General features: G+C 40.4%; 1 protein-coding gene across 2 annotated transcripts in view; it reads left to right on the top strand.

Moving 5' to 3' along the window:
• Positions 1-18,252, top strand: part of ODR4 (odr-4 GPCR localization factor homolog) — a 31,686-nt gene that overhangs the window by 1,376 nt on the left and 12,058 nt on the right. Inside the window, exons 2-12 of one of the 2 annotated variants that reach the window (XM_075286711.1) lie at positions 100-233; positions 709-849; positions 1,835-1,930; positions 2,926-3,032; positions 5,576-5,612; positions 6,249-6,386; positions 6,464-6,559; positions 8,264-8,329; positions 9,086-9,208; positions 12,380-12,464; positions 12,701-12,898. In XM_075286711.1, coding sequence (XP_075142812.1) covers positions 135-233; positions 709-849; positions 1,835-1,930; positions 2,926-3,032; positions 5,576-5,612; positions 6,249-6,386; positions 6,464-6,559; positions 8,264-8,329; positions 9,086-9,208; positions 12,380-12,464; positions 12,701-12,898 — 1,186 coding nt within the window. In that variant the 5' untranslated portion in view covers positions 100-134. Of the gene's footprint in view, positions 1-86; positions 234-708; positions 850-1,834; positions 1,931-2,925; positions 3,033-5,575; positions 5,613-6,248; positions 6,387-6,463; positions 6,560-8,263; positions 8,330-9,085; positions 9,209-12,379; positions 12,465-12,700; positions 12,899-18,252 lie in introns of both variants that reach the window. The other variant, XM_075286710.1, reaches the window with a different exon arrangement.

Raw genomic sequence — 18,252 nt, 5'->3', positions numbered from 1 at the left:
CTTGGCAGTGATGCCATACTATATAATGAAGGTTAATACAGTATTTGTGTGTGTATTTTGCTGCTATACTTTTACCACTGTATTAGGTTTGTTATATAGATTTGTGAGACAAGATTAGATGACATCTTTTCATCATGGGGAGAAGTTACTATGTGGATGAAGCAGTGGAAACCTATTTCACAAAGATTATTCAACAGGAAAAGCCGTATGTGACGGGGCTTCTTATAGGACACGTGAGTACAACTGCTGAAGCAGGTTACATTACAAGAAGTCTTGGCTACATCACTAGTGTCCTCGACTATACTAGGAAGCCTATCTTATATTATACTGGTGTTGCACTAATATAGTTTGATTTGGCACACACAGCACATCAGCGTTCAGCACCTGAGCCAGAAAAGAACCCAGAGATCTAAGGGCTTTCAGTAATAAATCAAAGCTCATACTCACTCCCCAGGCCTCTCATTACTAATAAGTCTCTCCATTTCTGATAAAATTGCTATTCAGTTTAAATAAAATTGCACCCCCTAGCCATGGGTGGCGATGAAGTGTCTTAGGTGGTCAAATACCAATGCCTAGCCATCCTCCTGGACCTGGTGCCTCAGAGGAGGTTTCAATCTTAAAATATGTCATGCTGTATGTCTTGTCGTAAGTAATATAATTATAATGTTTCTCAATTACATGTTCTCAATTGGCCTTTTCTCTTTTCAGTGCTCTATGCAAAGGGATTATGTTGTCCTGGCTGTTCAGACCCCACAAAAAGATGATCAAGGTGAAGTCCCTGAAAAAAGAGCTGGTCCTTCCAAGCTGGATGACATTGATGAGGAATGGATTTCTATTCATGCTAGTCAGGTATCAATTATTCAATAAAATATGGTTCTGAGCAGAAAGTGTGTATTTAGTGCTAAGAACATTATTGTCTACTTTACTGTGTGATAAAGACTTTCATAGTTTCATAGGTCAGGTTCACACTTGAAGCTTTACTGATCCTGATGGACCACTTGACGCATCGTATTCTTTCCAAAGTGCACCAGTTTTCAGTGCGTTGTTGGCTTTCCCGTTATGTGCTCCGGGTTAAGAGACATTGGTGCAGTTACTGATAGCTCTTCACTGTCAGAATGGCGTTCCTGACAGTCTGACTGGGCTGTGGGGATCGCCCCTCCTGACTATACCAATAACCAATTGAATAAATAACCATAAATTTATCATAAAAATAATAATTAAATTAGCAATAACTTAATCAACTAATCAGTATTAAAAGAGTTCTATCAGCATTAGCTTATAGACTAACCCCTACAATGAACACCATGACAATGAAAATTACTTTATTTAAAAAAAAAAAAAACAAGGGTGGGAGGGGGCTTGACTGGACTGGCGCCGAAACAGCTGACTGGCTGTTTATTTATATTCAAAATTCCTGCTAACCTAGCCCCTCAAATAAGTAAAACAGGGTATGTATATTAGGCGAGTGTGTGATGGGGGAGGGGGCTATTGCTGCAAAGAACTCATTTGTATATTGACAAGACTAGTGATATGTCATGAACAGAAGAATCGATTCACAAGGGGAAAAAACTGAATCAGCAGACCCTAACCCATCTGTCTGTGAGGCTGGCGTGACATGCTAGGTTCTGGTAAAAGACTCCCTTTAAGCTATTTCGCCTTTGACTAAGCCAAACTCCTTTGTAGACAAGTTTTAGAAGCTATCTAATAAATATCTATTAATAAATGTAGTGTAAGTCATGTACGTCAGTTTTCACTGGTATTCTAATTCATTTTCGTAAGTAAATTGAGTGTGAATGTATAATGACTAACTATCTGCTGTCACTTGCATTTGTAGGTAAATCGGATGCTTCCTGGCGGCCTTTTGGTTGTTGGCGTATTCCTTATTACATCTCCACAGCTTTCAAAGGATTCCCAAAATGCTTTACGAAAGGTAAACTAATATTCATTGAATCTCTCTTGGTCAGGGAATTTATGCCCACCTTCTCTGACATCTAAGCTTCACACAGCTCACAGACTTTCCGCTAGGCTAGGAATCGGAGATGGTTACCTGAAAGGGAGCAGAGATTATTTAGTGTTATCGTTATTATGTGCACAGTGAGTACATGGGGGCGGCAGTCAGAGGAACAAGTCTGTGAGGGGGTACAGCTTACATACATAGTGTAACCTAGTGTAAAGCTGAATAAAGACACAAATCCTTCAAGTCTAGGCTATATTTATACCATATTGATACGGAAGAAGGCAAAAAAAAAAAAACCTCAGTGGGTTGGAAGTTATTTGCCCCATATTAGGGCTAGTTCACACAGAGTTTTTTGGCAGCGGATTTTGACGTGGAATCCGCCTCAAAATCCTCTGCCAAAAACGGCTCCCATTGACTTCAATCATGAGTGTCTTGATGCATCCCATTATTCTTTTTGCCTTGGCAGCAGCTACATGGCACTGGTTGCTAAAATTCATCGATTTCCCCAAGTCTTTTTTTAGTCTCAGTTTTACCCAAGTTTTTATTATTTAATAAATAGTTGTAAAACTTGTCTCCATGGCCCTGGTGCATAACGTTATATTTATCACTCACATCACAATGATTTTTCCAGTCCCTGTGGAGCATTTAGAATTGCCAGAGAAGACTTCATCATTTTGGAAACTTCTTCCTTACTGTCCTATTACATACAGCCATTTTGTTATTTCTTGTATTTTAGTTTAGCTTTATTTAAGTACTAAAATCCATATTATGTTAAGTAACCACAATAGATCCATTTTACAAATGATCATAATTTACCTGGGATGTGACTGAGAAACACTGATGTGTGAATAAGGCCTAAGTATTGTGGAAAACCCTTTTAAACAAGACATAATATGTAGCAACATATGTGGTTTGTTCATCACAGCAGTAAAAAAAAAGCCTAGTGTCTTCTTTATTTCTTGTTTTAGCTTATCTTTGCTATAGATAAGTCTTCGAAGAAGAACAGATTGTGGAATCTGGATGAAAATGATGTTACTGACAGAGTAGCAGTACACGTATGTTCCGCATCTAAAAAGTAGGTTATAGCATATTATTAACATGTTCCTTGATGTTTTTTGAATTATATAGGTATATTGGGCACCTAACCATAAGTGAGGAAAGCTTTTTCTAAAATATGTAGTCTTATTAGCTTCCATGATGTAGACTGATAAATATAGTCCCCACCATTCCTCATAAGGAGAGAGCCTGACTAATCCTTGTTTCTTCTCAGCATCAAAAAGTTGATTTAGACAGGTTGGTTTCCAACTTGTGCGATTCACTAGCTGGCCCCAGAGAAGCTGCTTTTTCTGGTTCCTACAGTAGAAATCACACTTGATGGAAACAGCTGTCAATAGTTACCATATCTCCTGTCCAATGCTATTTTAAAAGGGTTGGCTACTTGAGAGGTGTCCTAAAAAAGTTTTTCGGGCCCCAAATGCATGTTTACATAGTGTACCAGTATCTAATCTGTGGGAGTCCAATACCTGGAACCCTCACAGTCCAACTGATGCGGCAGACTCCGGGTGTATGAAGCTACTACAGTGGACACTGAGCCGACGGAGGCTATTCCTATTCAAGTAATAAGAGTGTTGCTGCCATGATGCCACCACTATAAATTGGACAGCATGCAGCTTGTGCATCAGAATAAAAGCTGACTTTCCTACCCCACACCATAAGAAATTTTGTCATACTGGTATTATACAAGCTAGTAAATGGTGGAAGCCTTTAACAATGTCAGCTAATCGGCGCCCTCTGAGCTCATGTAAAGTAACACTTACATACATTTCTTATGTAGGTTCAATCGGGGTCATCTCCAGATTTATATAGGCCCTATGATAGGAAAGTAACACTAGGTCATTCTTTAAAAATCTTGCCTCTGTCTTTAGCCCAAAATGCTTAACCTGATCACCAGTCTATATAACCGCCCCTTCAATCATTGTTAGATCTATTCTTGCCACTCCTTCTGGTTTGGCCAAAGGCACTTCACTGTTTTGCCTAATGTTTTGTTATATGACTGAAAAATTTAGATGCAGAGGTAAAGAAAAAAAAAAAAAAGAGGTTAGCCACATCAGCTAACAATCAAAATTAAGTAATTTTACCTATGAGGCGTGAAGTCATTTGTTAAAATGTTATTGGTAAAGGTTAGTTGTGTTAGAGGAATATGGTTATTGTAAGATAAAAAGAATATGAATAGACTGTAAAGGCATATACTGTAAATGTATGTCAAGGTTATAATTTTTATGGGTGTTTATACTTTACACGCCAAAAAAACACAATTCATGGACAACTCCTTAAGGGCTAGTTCACACGTGAAAACCGTGTGGCGAATTTTTGTCTGGAAAAAAATCGCTTCCTAATTAGGAAACGTTTTTTTTTTTTGTTTTTTTTTTTACCTTGAATCGTTTTTTTGGGGAGCGTTTTCTGGAGCGTTTTTTTTTTTTTTTTTTACTGTGTTTGCCTCATGGTATTTGATTGGAATCGAATACCTCGAACGGCCTGATATAGAGAGATACTAGGCGTCATAGCAACTAAAAAGAAAGAAACAAAAGACAATCTGCAGAATCATTTAGTTCTCTGTGCACAGCATGTAGACATAATAGGCAGAAAGTTTTTTTTGCAGAGGTGGGGGGACATATGCAGCTATCACCATAACATGTGGTAGTTCCTTTGGTAGGTAGTAGAAAAAAATGCAGAAGCAGCACAGCATGCAAACCGGGTGCAGGGCCAAACTAGGAGATGGCAGGTAGGTAGTGAGATCTCATGCTCAACTAATAGGTAGGCAGGTAGTGACATCTCATGTTCAGCTCAGTTCGATATCTTGCATCAGCACTATTGTTGCTTAACCACAAAAATGTCCCAAAAAGTACCCTATCCTTCATCGCAAGCCCTTCTACTATCTTCTTACTGCTGTCACGTGTTCTATCCATCCAAAGCAGTCTGAAGCCATCCACGTAGACAGGGTGCTGCTCTCTTGCCATGCTTCCTTAACTCTTGGGGGGCGGGGGTAGATGGTGGGTTCCCTGACTGTAACAGAGTCCCATGTGTCCACAGTAAAAGAAACAAATAACAGTCAGCCAACTGTAACCATCTTCCACGTATAAGCAATAGACACCAAAAACATTTCCTTGAAAGAAGAAGTCCGCAATTTAATTCAGGTTTCTCATGCTTTGTCTGCCTCATGTTGTCCATGCTTTCCTTAGCTCGTGGGGAGATGGTAAGGCACATGTACACAGAAAATTCCAGCCGAGCAGGTATCTTCCAAGCTTAAACAATACACACAAAGAAAATAGTCTGCAGGTTCCGCCATTCAATACAGTTAGCAAATTCATAGTGCTAGGTTACTTGAGTAGAGGATTCTTGAAGATACAGACAAAAAGAGTGAAAAAGGAAAGATAAAGGTCGCTCTCAACTTGGAGCCCTGTATCGAGGCTGCCACTCATGTGGCTCCATCTTGTAAAAAAAAAATAATAATAATTTTGAATCTTAAATCTGTAACTTTTTCCTAACTCCACAGCCCTGGGTTAAACTGATACATGTTCATGGAGAATTGCTTACATTTTAATGTTATGTGTTTTATAGGAATACTTGCAGAACCTTTGATATCACAGATCCAAAGGTGAGTTTCATATCCAATTCTTTGTTTCTTTGTTTTATGATGAATTTATGTAATTTCTAAAGTATGTCTTTGGAAGGTGTATCCACGACTAACAACAGATCTGTAACACATGGAGGGCTATAACAAGAGTAGAGGCTGATTCTTATTTATTCTCAACAATCGTCATCTGCTCTCTCATGTAGCCGTAATTCTTCTACTTGAGCCTGTGACACACTAGCAGATGGGATGTTCACGTAGAAGAAACAGTACTGCCCTTCTGGGTTAAAAAAAATGACTCATTCACCCTACACAAAGAATAAATGGAAGGATGTGAGGGCAGATACACGACATCTGCTGTGCAGGGGTACAATATGTGTAGTGGTGTTCTCTAGGAGGGTGAGTCTTTAAACAATAAACAAGGCTTTTGTGCGAACAGAATGGGGATTTATTCTCCTTTTCTAGGTATACATTATACAAATACCTCCTTTTATGTTGCTGGATTCCCACCCACACCTTGACGCTGTGTACACACACGTATATTTGGAGGAGAGGGTCCTAGCAATGATGACTGGGCAGCAGTCTGAAATAGAATGGCCCAAAATATTGCCTAATTTTTCTTTATTAATGCTTACTAAAATGATTTTCCTTATATTTTAGAGTACAGCAAAGCCAGCAGATTGGAAATACCAAAATACACCTTCACCTTGGCTGACAATAGATTGTAATGTTCATGTAGACCTGACCGTTTCATTGTCTTCATGTTCAACTTATCAAGAAAAACAAAAATGTACAAGGGTGAGTGTTTTATTTGCTTGTATCCATTGTTTGGAATCATGAGTGTTGTCTCTGAAACATGTAAAAATCTTTTATAGCAAGGACTGACACAGTGGGCAAAAGAACTGGAAAATGCAGTCATACTTTTCAATGGACAAGTAAAAGACAGTGATGGTGACCTGGTTGAAGAGCAGGTAAGACATTAGAATGAGTAAAGTAATTTCATTTGCAAGTATTGTGGTTTATAATCTGCATCGGTCAAGTTATCTGTCTTGCCTCTGATTATAAACAGAGAAAGTGTGCAAAATTTTTGGGCTTGTATGGAAAAAATGCTGCAAGGTAAGAATACTTTCATAAGTAGAATCTGAGTCAAATCAATATTTGGTGTGACCAACCTTTGGAGGGAGAAGTCCTGGAAGTGATGATATGGAAGCATACTTCCATAGAAGAACTGTTGGTTTTCCAAAATGTTTGGTACAACTTCCCTGTTAAGTTCCTTCAAAAACTCTGAGCAATTATACCAAGGAGATGTTCTGGAAGTGATGAAATGGCCTCTATAAAGTCCTGATCTCCATGTCATTGAGTCTGTCTGGGATTAAATGAAAAGACAGAAGGATTTGAGCAAGTTTACACCGACAAAAGATCTGTTGTTCGTTATCCATGGTGTTTAGAATAAGGAACTCAGCTGGGCAGTTGTTCCAAACGACTCTTAAGTTCATTCACTTAATTTTGTTAATTGACAAAAAAATAAACTAAAAAAAAAGTCAAAATGTCTATTTTTGAAAAAATTCTTACTCTGCAGCATTTCTTTCTCACCCGTCTTGAAGATTTGCACGGTTCTGTATATCTTCTAAAATAAAATGTATCAGATTCCTTTTATCCTCATGGCCATGCTTTAATAATTGTATAACATGCATGTCACTCTGTGTCCGGAGCTGTGTTATAGCTGTGATCAGGTCATGTAACCAATGAACGGAAAGTTGAATCAACACTCAGATCTTTAATTGTTGACCCATCCTAAGGATAGGTCCTACATTTTTGCATTGACTGTGCTTCGTATTGAAGCCTTACTCATTCGCTTGAATGGAACCGAGCTGTGATACTATCAGGTAATAGTACATCCTGCTTCGCATGGGGATGTATGGAGAGAGTCCAGGAGCTGAGCTCTTTCCATACATGGTGGATGCCGACTGTATAATACAGTCAGCACCTGCCTGCACCGACCGTGGCAGTTAACCCTTTAGATGCCGTGGTCAAATGGGACCACGGAGTCTAAACTGCACGGGCGCCGCAATTTTTCACTGATCACCGTCAACAAGAAGGTTACCGGAGGGCGACGAACAGTTGCCATGACAGCCGGGAGCCTTTTGAAGGCTCCCAGGCTTGTCATTGCATTAGATCAATTGCCCGCTGCCTGAGCCAGCATCTAATAGAAGTGAAGGCATTTTGCTGTTCACTGCAATATAGTATTATTGCAGTGAATAGTGTTAGTGATCAGGTCTTATCATAAAAGAAAAAGAAAAAAAAAGTTTTTAAAAGTATAAAAAAATAAATAAACACAAAAGTTGACCCTCCCCTTTCCCTAGATCAGATATAAAAGTAAATTTACAAAAAGTATTTTTTCTCCAATTGCTCCTCATTTTGAATTTTTTGCCAGTTTCCTAGTACGTTGCACAGCATATTGAATGGTTCCGTTACAAAGTACAATTTGTTTTGCAAACAATAAGCCATCATGCGAACTGAAAAATGAAAAAGATAGGGCTCTTGAAATGTGGGGAGGGAAAAACCAAAATGCGAAAAACGAAAAATGACGTGTCCTTAAGGGGTTAAAGATATTCTGATAAATCATTTATCTATTTTATATTTCTTCTAATGTTATTTCGATTACCTTTACACAGAAAAAATCCAGGTCAGTTGCACATTCCAGTCCTCAGGTCATCTCTGCAAACATCCTTGTATCCTCAGTAAGTAGCCTGCTAAATCTTTATGTATTATACTGTGCTGCTAACTTAAAAGTGAATGCTAAAAATATTAATTAATTAACAAGAGTAAGAGCGATCCGGAGATCTCAGCCCCTCTTCCCTTCAGAGGGTAGTGAGTCACGTCACCCATCCTAAGATCAAATACTAGGCTGGGGACCTAGGCAACGTTGTGTTAAGAATGGGAGGAAAAATTTCACATAGCAGGTAAATGAAGCTGCATTTGTAAAGCAATGCATTTAGGAAACCTCTTGAATTTAAATAAGCTAGCAATTTAGATAGGATCCTTGACATGGGAAATACCACTTTAACATGCGCTACTTGACTCTGTCTTGAGATAGCAAAACTATTCTGACAATGGTTAGCGTGGATGTACTATATGTTCTATTTTAGTTAAAGAAACACTGATATTTTAGGCAGTGTCTAATATTGGCTGATGCATGTATCTGTTAAATGAAATATAAGTGACACAAAATGGGAGTTATTAAGGCGCACCTGAAGAGCAAGTTGTATGTGTGGTAAGGTGTGCTAATGGGTGTACATGTACTGGAACACCACAAGTATCTTCCTATACCCATTGTTCTGAATAATCCTACTCTTGGCATGGAGTGAAAAATAATAACATAAAATCCTAAATAAAAAATAAAAAAAAAGTTTGTTCTATTTTGTATTATTCTGCATAGTTTTTTCCAGTTTCCTTTTATTTAGTAATAGTTACAGTATATGTTTTCATCATTGCAGAATTCTTTCAATCGTTCCACGGCACTTGTTCAAGCCTGCAAGTCTTCTCTAAGAATTCAAGGAGATGTAAAATGTCGGGGGTTTGTAAGCAACAACAAACCAAAAGTAAAAGATGCTGTGCAGGTAAGAGGTGGCTTTATCTCTAAACCTATGTGACCTATGTAAGCGATGTATTACAATAATTTGATTTATTTGCCCTGAAAATGGATGACTATTCTCTTTTTTTCAACAGAATTGTCTAATTTGATTTTTAATACCTTTAAAAAGGTTATCCATTTTTTAACATTGATGGCTTTTCTTAGGATAGCCCATATTAGATCTATTATATTTATTATATTTATTTACATACCACGAGCCACGCTGCTCATTTGCTGTACAAACTGTGGCAGTGAGGATACTTAAAGGGGCTCTATCATAGCGAAAAGTCATTTTTAACTAATCACATGCTTGCATAGCCTTTAGAAAGGCTATTCCACATCTACCTTTAGTATGTAAATTGCCTCAGTGGTTTTTGAATAAGTCAGTTTTTATTCATATGCTAATGAGCTTCCAGCCAGCACAGGAAGTTCCCAGCAGCACTCGTCCCTGCTATTATCTTCTCTGTGTGTGTGCAAACAGGAAGCAGAGTTATCAGCAGCAGCCTGTGCTGTATACACTCATAGGAAACAATAGCAAAGAGGGTGCATGATGGTGCTCTGAGTCTAATTAGCATATGAATAAAAATGGACTTATTCAAAAACCACTGAGGCAATTTACATACTAAAGGTAGGTGTGGAATAGCCTTTCTAAAGGCTATTCAAGGATGTGATTAGTTAAAAATGACTTTTCCCAATGATAGAGCCCCTTTAATGCAACGCTCCCCTTCAATGTCAGAAACCATATAACTATTTTAACTCTGTCAACCGTAAAAGTGAGGAAGATGGCAGAACTATAAATATGGCACCCGCTTATGTAAAAAATAAATGAATAAAAAAAGTCCAAAATTTCAACCCTCCCCCTAACTAGAATACGTATAGAAGTAAATAAATAAAAGCACATTAGGCATCCCTGCCTCACAAAATCTGCCGAAAAGGAAAAATGTTTGTGGTTATATGGCACCATTGAAGTCCCACCAGAGCCCACAGTAGGCTGAGCCAATGATATAACAAAAACAAGACTTTATTGACTAAGCCTGAGGCCATATGTAGCCATCTGTAACTAATAAAACACTGTGGAAGACTCAGTGGGAAGTGTAATCCCCAAAACACTTGCATTTTTCACTGCCTTTTCACTATGTTTTGCATTATTTACTTCTTCCATAGAATTAACGCTGTGTTTCTGCAAAGTATGGCCTCAGCCTTAAAAGGGTTGTCCAGCTTAAGGCAGCTGTCTGATTACTGACCTGTGATGTAATGAGCTGTGCTCAGATGTGTCCATCACATGACCATGGACTGATACATATAAATGACAGCAAAGAGAGACCTAGAAAACCTTGTGGAATCGATACAGACAGTATATTGGAAAATTGTACAACTTTTCATTATGCCAACAATATTTGTGTCTCAGTATTTGTCTGAACAACCCTTTTAGGAGGTTTTTTGAGTTGATCAAAGCCCAAGGGAGATAAAATAATAAAACACACTGTACACAGCAGTTACATCTCCCACCGCCACCACTCTGATCCTCTCCCGCCAGGCTTTCCTCAGTAGGCTGCAGTAATGCCTGTATTTCCTATGTGACCACAACTGCCCATCACTGGCATTAGCTCTATAGTTCTATTTACTGCTGAGGGTAGCCCTACTGAAAAGGTGAAAGCAACAGGGAAGGGGATTAAACTAGGTAACATGGTTTCTTTACATATTTCATCACAATTCCTGACTTGGCGCTGTTTTTTGTTTGTCTGTTAAGCTATTCACATTGTCGGTTTTTTAAAACAGAACTCCCACAAAAAAATATTTTCTCGTCTATTATAAAGGTACATAAAGTAATTTGTAGGGTAATCTTCATGATAGTGGTTGTATTTGTGGGATAATAACTTTGTTCTGGCCCTCCGCTTTGCCGCATGAGTCGCAGTCAGACTCTACAACTGAAACTGTTTTGTCTTATATGTATACAGAAAGGTAGTATCTAGAGATGAGCGAGTAGTATTCGATCGAGTAGGTATTCGATCGAATACTACGGTATTTGAAATACTCGTACTCAATCAAGTACCACTCGCTATTCGAATGGAAAAATTTGATGCAGAACCAGCGTTGATTGGCTGAATGCTATACAGTCGGCCAATCAACGCTGGTTCTTCTCCTACCTTTAGAAGTCTTCTCCGCGCAGCGTCCCTGCAGCGTCTTACGGCTCTGAATTCACTCTGCCAGGCATCGGGCCTGGGCAGAGCCGACTGTGCATGCCCGCGCTACAAGAAAATGGCTGCTTTGACTGTAAGCGGCCATTTTCTTGTAGTGCGGGCATGCGCAGTCGGCTCTGCCCAGGCCCGATGCCTGGCAGAGTGAATTCAGAGCCAGAAGACGCTGCGGGGACGCTGCACAGAGAAGACTTCTCTGAGGATCCAGCCCGACCCTCACTTGTGGACTTGGTAAGTTCAATTTGATCGAATGTTGCCTACCCTTGAAACGAGCATTTTTCCCCCGTAGAGTATAATAGGATTCGATATTCAAATCGAGTAGTCGAATATTGAGGGGCTACTCGAAACGAATATCGAATATCGAGTATTTAACTATTCGCTCATCTCTAGTAGTTTCCTATTTTTTCTCCAAGTCTCATTGGAATGAATAGAAAAACTAACTTCCGATCCATATATGGGAGGCTGTGTTAGCTGGAGATTCCTATTGCTGGTCATATGACAAAGCTGAGGCCTAGAAATATATGGATATATCACAAATATAGCCGCCAGTAAGATCTTCACTACAATTAACATAATCTACCATAATATTCCAATCACTACAAGCTGTTTTTTTTTGTAAATGATCAGATTAACTTCCCAATACAAAATTATGAAAAAGTCAACTAAAAGATGCATGACAATCCAGATATGTCCACTCTCTCCTTTCCCGAGATGTGTGATGCAACATGATTTCAAAATATTCATAAGACATAATGACATCATATGTGTGGCCACCCTGTGGTGGTCTTGTGAGTTGCGGCCTGTCAAGGGTTTACAAACATGTCAACGTATTGTATTGATTTATTTATTGAGAAACTGAGCTCATAAAATTTTAAGCTGAGGTAAAGGTGGAAAAATCTGTATGATGTGTGTTCCCTCCATTTGTTTTTATTTAGTCTGTATTTTTTATTTCTTTGTAGGCTATAAAAAGAGACCTTTTAAATACCATATCAGACCGTTGTGAAATAATGTTTGAGGATATCATCCTTAATGGATCCCAACACGGTAAGCAGTTGATCACAACGGACCTAACAGTCTAGTACAAAGGAAATGTTGATGAGCTGCACTTAAGATCCTTTGGAAAATGAAAGTAGCGACCGGATTGGACAGTTCCTCTACTTTTTGCTTTGCACTGATTTTGATAAATCTTTACCATTATATTGCATTGGGATACTATGGTATGTTCTGTCTTGTTTATTATTATGTTTTGCAATTCTTTTATCTTAAATGTTTTATTGTAGAGTCCGGGAATGAGCTCTGTCCACTTCCTCAGCGTGTATTTGTTCCTATCCCTGGGTCAAACATAATGCTTTGTGACTATGTTTTTGGAGATGAAACAGAGGAAGACTTGCAGAATCGATTTCTTGAGATGTTGGATCAAGAAGTGTATTATAAAGCATTAGCATTTGTGGAGGAGACAAATAACAAAGACACAAATGGTATGTAGTGACAAATGCATAAACGTTGCAAAAGTCTTTCGATCAGTTTCTGTCAGTTTCCTAAAACATAATTCAGAATGTAATTTTGGATAGATCAGTCTAGGTACTATTCGTTACAGTTTTAAGCTGGTACCAAAATGAGCATTGACATTCATGTAAGGCATTGATTATTATTATTATTATTATTATTATTATTATTATTGTTGTTTATTTATATAGCACCATTAATTCCATGGTGCTTTACATTTGGGGGTTACATACAATACACAAAATATACAGGTACATATCATACTAACAGTGATCGGCTGGCACAGTGGGGTAGAGGGCCCTGCCCGCAAGGGCTTACAATCTATGAGGGAAGGGGGGTAGAGACAGAAGGAGAGGGGGAGACTGTATAGATGGTGCGGTGATAGTGTTATTGGAGGTTGTAGGCCTTCCTGAATAGGTGAGTCTTCAGGGCCTTCTTGAAGCCTGTGATTGTGGGGGTCAGTCTTATGTGTCTTGGTAAGGAGTTCCAGAGTATGGGGGATGCTCAATTGTGGTGCAACAGAACCCAAAGCTGTTGAAACCTTCCAAGGGTACCACAACATTTTGTTGGGAAGATGGCTCTATGTTTTCATTCATTGCTATTTACATCCTAAGGATTTGAATAGACTGGTGAAGCTGCTACTTGTCATATATGTGAGTTTGTGCAAGTAAATAAAACTTTTTGCATATATGGCCCAACTACTGTCAGGAGCATGGAAGCATTATATACTGTCTGACAGTATAAATTCTAGATATGTTTTGAGGAGCTTTATGCAGGAACTGATATGGTGACACAAATATCAGTAAGCTTGTTTCACTCTTGCATTGAGCCAGGGCAAGACCACAAGAAACAATAAATTTGTGATTATCTCATGAGATGCAAAAAAGCGTTTGCTAATGTAGCCTGGTACTTGATGAAATCAGGCCCTGAGGAAACTGGGATTAGCGGAAGATTATTTTCTTGATGTTTAGATCCCCTTATGCCCAGGTCTGCACTCCAGGTTGGGTCTTGGACAGATTTAGGCTGTTTAAAGGGGTCTTCTGTGAATTGAAAAGATAATTCCACATAATAAAACCTGCTGAAATGCATGAACTTCTGCCTGCTCTTTGTGAGAGATCATTGAATGTGAGACATGATGCATTTAAAGACATTTTGTCCAATTGACAATCTTTCAGAGGGGGCGCATCATTGGACAGCGAGAAACAGGTCAGTTGTTTTGATGAACTGTCCACCATCTAGGCCATTGTGACCTAGTTGTTCAGAGGTTTTTGGAGCAGAAGTTACGTGAGAGCATTTATGGCAAATATGCCCCGGACAGTACAGACTCCCACAGTTTCCCTTTCCACCATCCAGACACAGATGGCACTCTCACTACACTCCTTTGTTTTTTTTTATGTAGATTGTGATCCCCACATAGAGCTCACAATGTACATTTTTTCCCAGTATGTCTTTTTGGAATATGGGATGGAAATCCATGCAAACACGGGGATAACATACAAACTCCTTGCAGATGTTTTTTTGCCCTTGGCGGGATTTGAACACCAGAACGCCGGTGCTGCAAGGCTGCAGTGCTAACCACTGAGCCACCATGCGGCCCCACTACACCCCTTGTTTCTATTTGGACCATTCCCAAGTGCTTACCAGGTAGCAGTTGACTTCACAGTGCCCATTAGGTGTCCTACCTTGACAGCCAGCCACCTTCACTTTTGTTTGCTGAGGTTTCATGAAAAAGAAACATGGACTGAAACCATATCTTTAGCAATGAATGCAGATTGGAGTATGAATGGTCAGGTTGGAGTATGGCGGCTTCGAGGTGAGTGTCTCTATCCTGCCTTTGCCCCAACTGCTTTTGTGATGATCTGGTGGAACCGTAACATATGATGGTCAATCCTAGTAGACAAGACAAGGTAAACAAGGGACCCTAATAGTTGTGAAATATGCGCAGGACATCCTTTGGCCACATGTATTGCATCCATCTGGCATTTTTCATACAAGGGTTTCCCAGTAATTTCTGTGCCAGATTGCAACACTTCCTTGGCCTGTGCAATTGCCAATCGAGCTTGTATGGAACCAGTTGGGACGCTAACTTTGGCAAACTACAAGTGTGCAAGATCTACAGGCTGCGCTACAACTTCAGTGAGTGTCTATGTCGGATGGTACCATATGGAACCCGTTTTAGTGTGCAGCAACTGAGGGAAGGATTATATTAAGGATTTTTATTTTTGTTTTGTTTAGTCAAAAGTTACCAGATTTTTGGGCTCACTATAGGTAAATTGACGACCATGAAAAAAAATGGCCCTAAAGGGAGTCTGTCACCAGGAAAGTCAATATTAAAACAGTCACGGTAGGCGAGGGTGATTTTATCAGAAAAATAACCGAAACCAAACATCAATCAGAATAACCAACGTAATTTTGTTCGCTTTGGTTATTTCGGTATTTTACAAGACCTGCAGTTTTGTTCAGACCGAACACGTCCGAGTTGGAACTGCTGTAATACAGATCGGAGGCCCAGGGAAGGCGTTAAAAAAAAAAAAAAAAAAAAGTGTTACTCTCCTCTCCTGGGCTTTGGCGTGACTCCCTGCTGTCTTTGGCGCTTCTGACTGATGTCCAGTACCGCTAAGGCCTGTGATTGGGCCTCAGATGGTCATGTGGCGCCATGATGCACAGGTGCAAGTGGCACAATGCTAAGTGACCACTGAAGCTCAATCAGAGGCCAGTTGTCCCTGACATCAGTCAGAAGTGCAAAGGACAGCAGGGAGTCCCGCCAAAACCCACGAGAGGCGCATAACACTGTTTATGTTTGCTCACCTCCTTTGGGTCTCTGATCATCAACCCCAGAGTTTCATTTAGGTCATGATTGCCCAGCCCTAAGCCACAGTATATTTTAGGAGACAGTACGCAGAGGAGCAGCATACATTTATAAAGTCCAATAGATAAACCATTCCCTTGATTAATCTGTTTGTATACATATGCAAATGAAGCCCTGGTGCAATGGGGTTGTGTCAGAGAATCATGTTTTGGCTCCGGTGCACCCATTACACTTTAGCCTTATCAGCCTTACTTTAGTTTTTTGGGGGTTTTTTATCCTCCTTTTTTCAGCCTGTTATAGGTTGTAAATGTATTTGATGCTTTTGCCACTACCATATCTCACACGCACCAAAAGTAAAACATGGTGTGAACATAACCAGGCAGAAACACGTTTTCATTTTTCCCCCCTTCCCTCATAGATTGTAAGCCCTCGCGGGCAGGGATCTCTACCCCACTGTGCCAGCCGATCACTGTTGGTATTATATCTACCTGTATATTTTGTGTATTGTATGTAAAGCACCATGGAATTAATGGTGCTATATAAATAAATAATTAATAACCTTAATGAACTTCGACGGGTTCGTTCAATACTACAAGTGGCCATCTTGAAGGTTGCATTGGATGACTTTTGTTACAGCACTGTTTTTTACTGATCTGTGCTAGAGTCAACAACTATTGTATAGTGTTTTCTGGTGTCTTAGACTTTCACACAGTGGCGTAACTACCGCCATAGCAGAAGAGGCAGCTGCCACAGGGCCCGGGACATTAGGGGCCCGGCGACAGCTGCTACCACTGCTATCATTATACTCCGGGGTCTTTTCGGACCCCCGAGTATAATGATTGGCGGACCGGGAGAGGTAAGAAACATAAAAAACATGTTACTTACCTCTCCATGATCCTGCCAGGCCTCCTTCCTGACGTCCTTTCTGATGTCACATGAACCCGGTCTGCGTCCCGGGTCATGTGACGTCCGACGTCATTGAACAAGCACAGCAGCGGAGAAGACAGCGTAGGAGCCTGGGGATAGGTAAGTAACAGTAGTTTTTTTTTTAATGCTTTTATTCCTCCAGGGTCTCTGATTATTATACTCTGGGGTCTGAAAAGACCCCAGAGTATAATAATTGTTTATGGGTGTCTACAGTGGGACATAATACTGTGTGCAGGGGCCACTAACGGACATAATACTGTGTGCAGGGGCCACTAACGGACATAATACTGTGTGCAGGGTCCACTAAGGGACATAATACTGTGTGCAGGGGACACTATGGGGGATAATACTGTGTGCAGAGGCCACTATGGGACATAATACTGTGTGCAGGGGCCACTAAGGGACATAACACTGTGTGCAGGAGCCACTATGGGACATAATACTGTGTGCAGGGGCCACTAAGGGACATAACACTGTGTGCAGGGTCCACTAAGGGACATAATACTGTGTGCAGGGGACACTATGGGGGATAATACTGTGTGCAGGGGCCACTATGGGACATAATACTGTGTGCAGGGGCCACTAAGGGACATAACACTGTGTGCAGGAGCCACTATGGGACATAATACTGTGTGCAGGGGCCACTCTGGGGGATAATACTGTGTGCAGGGGCCACTATGGGGGATAATACTGTGTGCAGGGGCCACTCTGGGAGATAATACTGTGTGCAGGGGCCACTATGGGGGATAATACTGTGTGCAGGGGCTACTATGGGGCATAAAAGAATGCGCAGGAATGCGTAGGAGGGGGTCGGTCAAGGTCTTCGGTGGGGGGGGGGCATGTCAGAAATTTGCCACAGGGCCCTGCCATTCCTAGTTACGCCACTGCTTTCACAGATACATTATATGCACTGGCGGATTATACGGCCATTAGTCATATGCGTTTTGAGGTTGTCTACTTACTATAGCGTGCAGTACCTCCCACTATATCAAAGCATTGAGTGATAGATAGGGTTTCTAACATAGACAGTGATGGATGAGGTTGAAGAACACATCACACATTTTGCTTGAATTTCCGCTTGACTGATCAAAGCTGTGAGACTACATAGACTGTAATCACCATGTGGAATAGATGCTATGGCTTCCTCTCGTGTTTTGATTCGTAGAAATCTAACACTGTGCGGCTGTTGTAAGAGTGAGGGAAAGTCATTGAGTAGTAACGCATTTCGCCGTGCGCATACAGTAGGTATTTGTCACGGAGCAAAGGTATACGTCCTTCCTCCGGATGGTCTTTTGAATCAACAGGGACGCAAGAGGTCGGGAGACAACAGCAATTTATTGTAATCCACAAAGTTAGTAGCCGGCGGCGGTCACATCAACCGTAATAACAATAAGTCCACAGAAGTCACAATCCAATGATAACTTTGGTTCCTTGGTCCTGTAACTATATCCTGGCTCTCTGCAGAGCTGTGCACAGGCCGGCTAACACATACTAACTCCAGCTACAACTATATACTAAGACTGTTACACCTATATCTGTGGGTGGGAAGGGCTGAGTCACAGATCCTTCCCCCCTCACCTATACCAAGGA

Source organism: Leptodactylus fuscus, chromosome 9 (genome assembly GCF_031893055.1).
Source record: "Leptodactylus fuscus isolate aLepFus1 chromosome 9, aLepFus1.hap2, whole genome shotgun sequence".
Classification (NCBI taxonomy): Eukaryota; Metazoa; Chordata; class Amphibia; order Anura; family Leptodactylidae; genus Leptodactylus; species Leptodactylus fuscus.
This window is presented reverse-complemented; position numbering and strand designations above follow the sequence as displayed.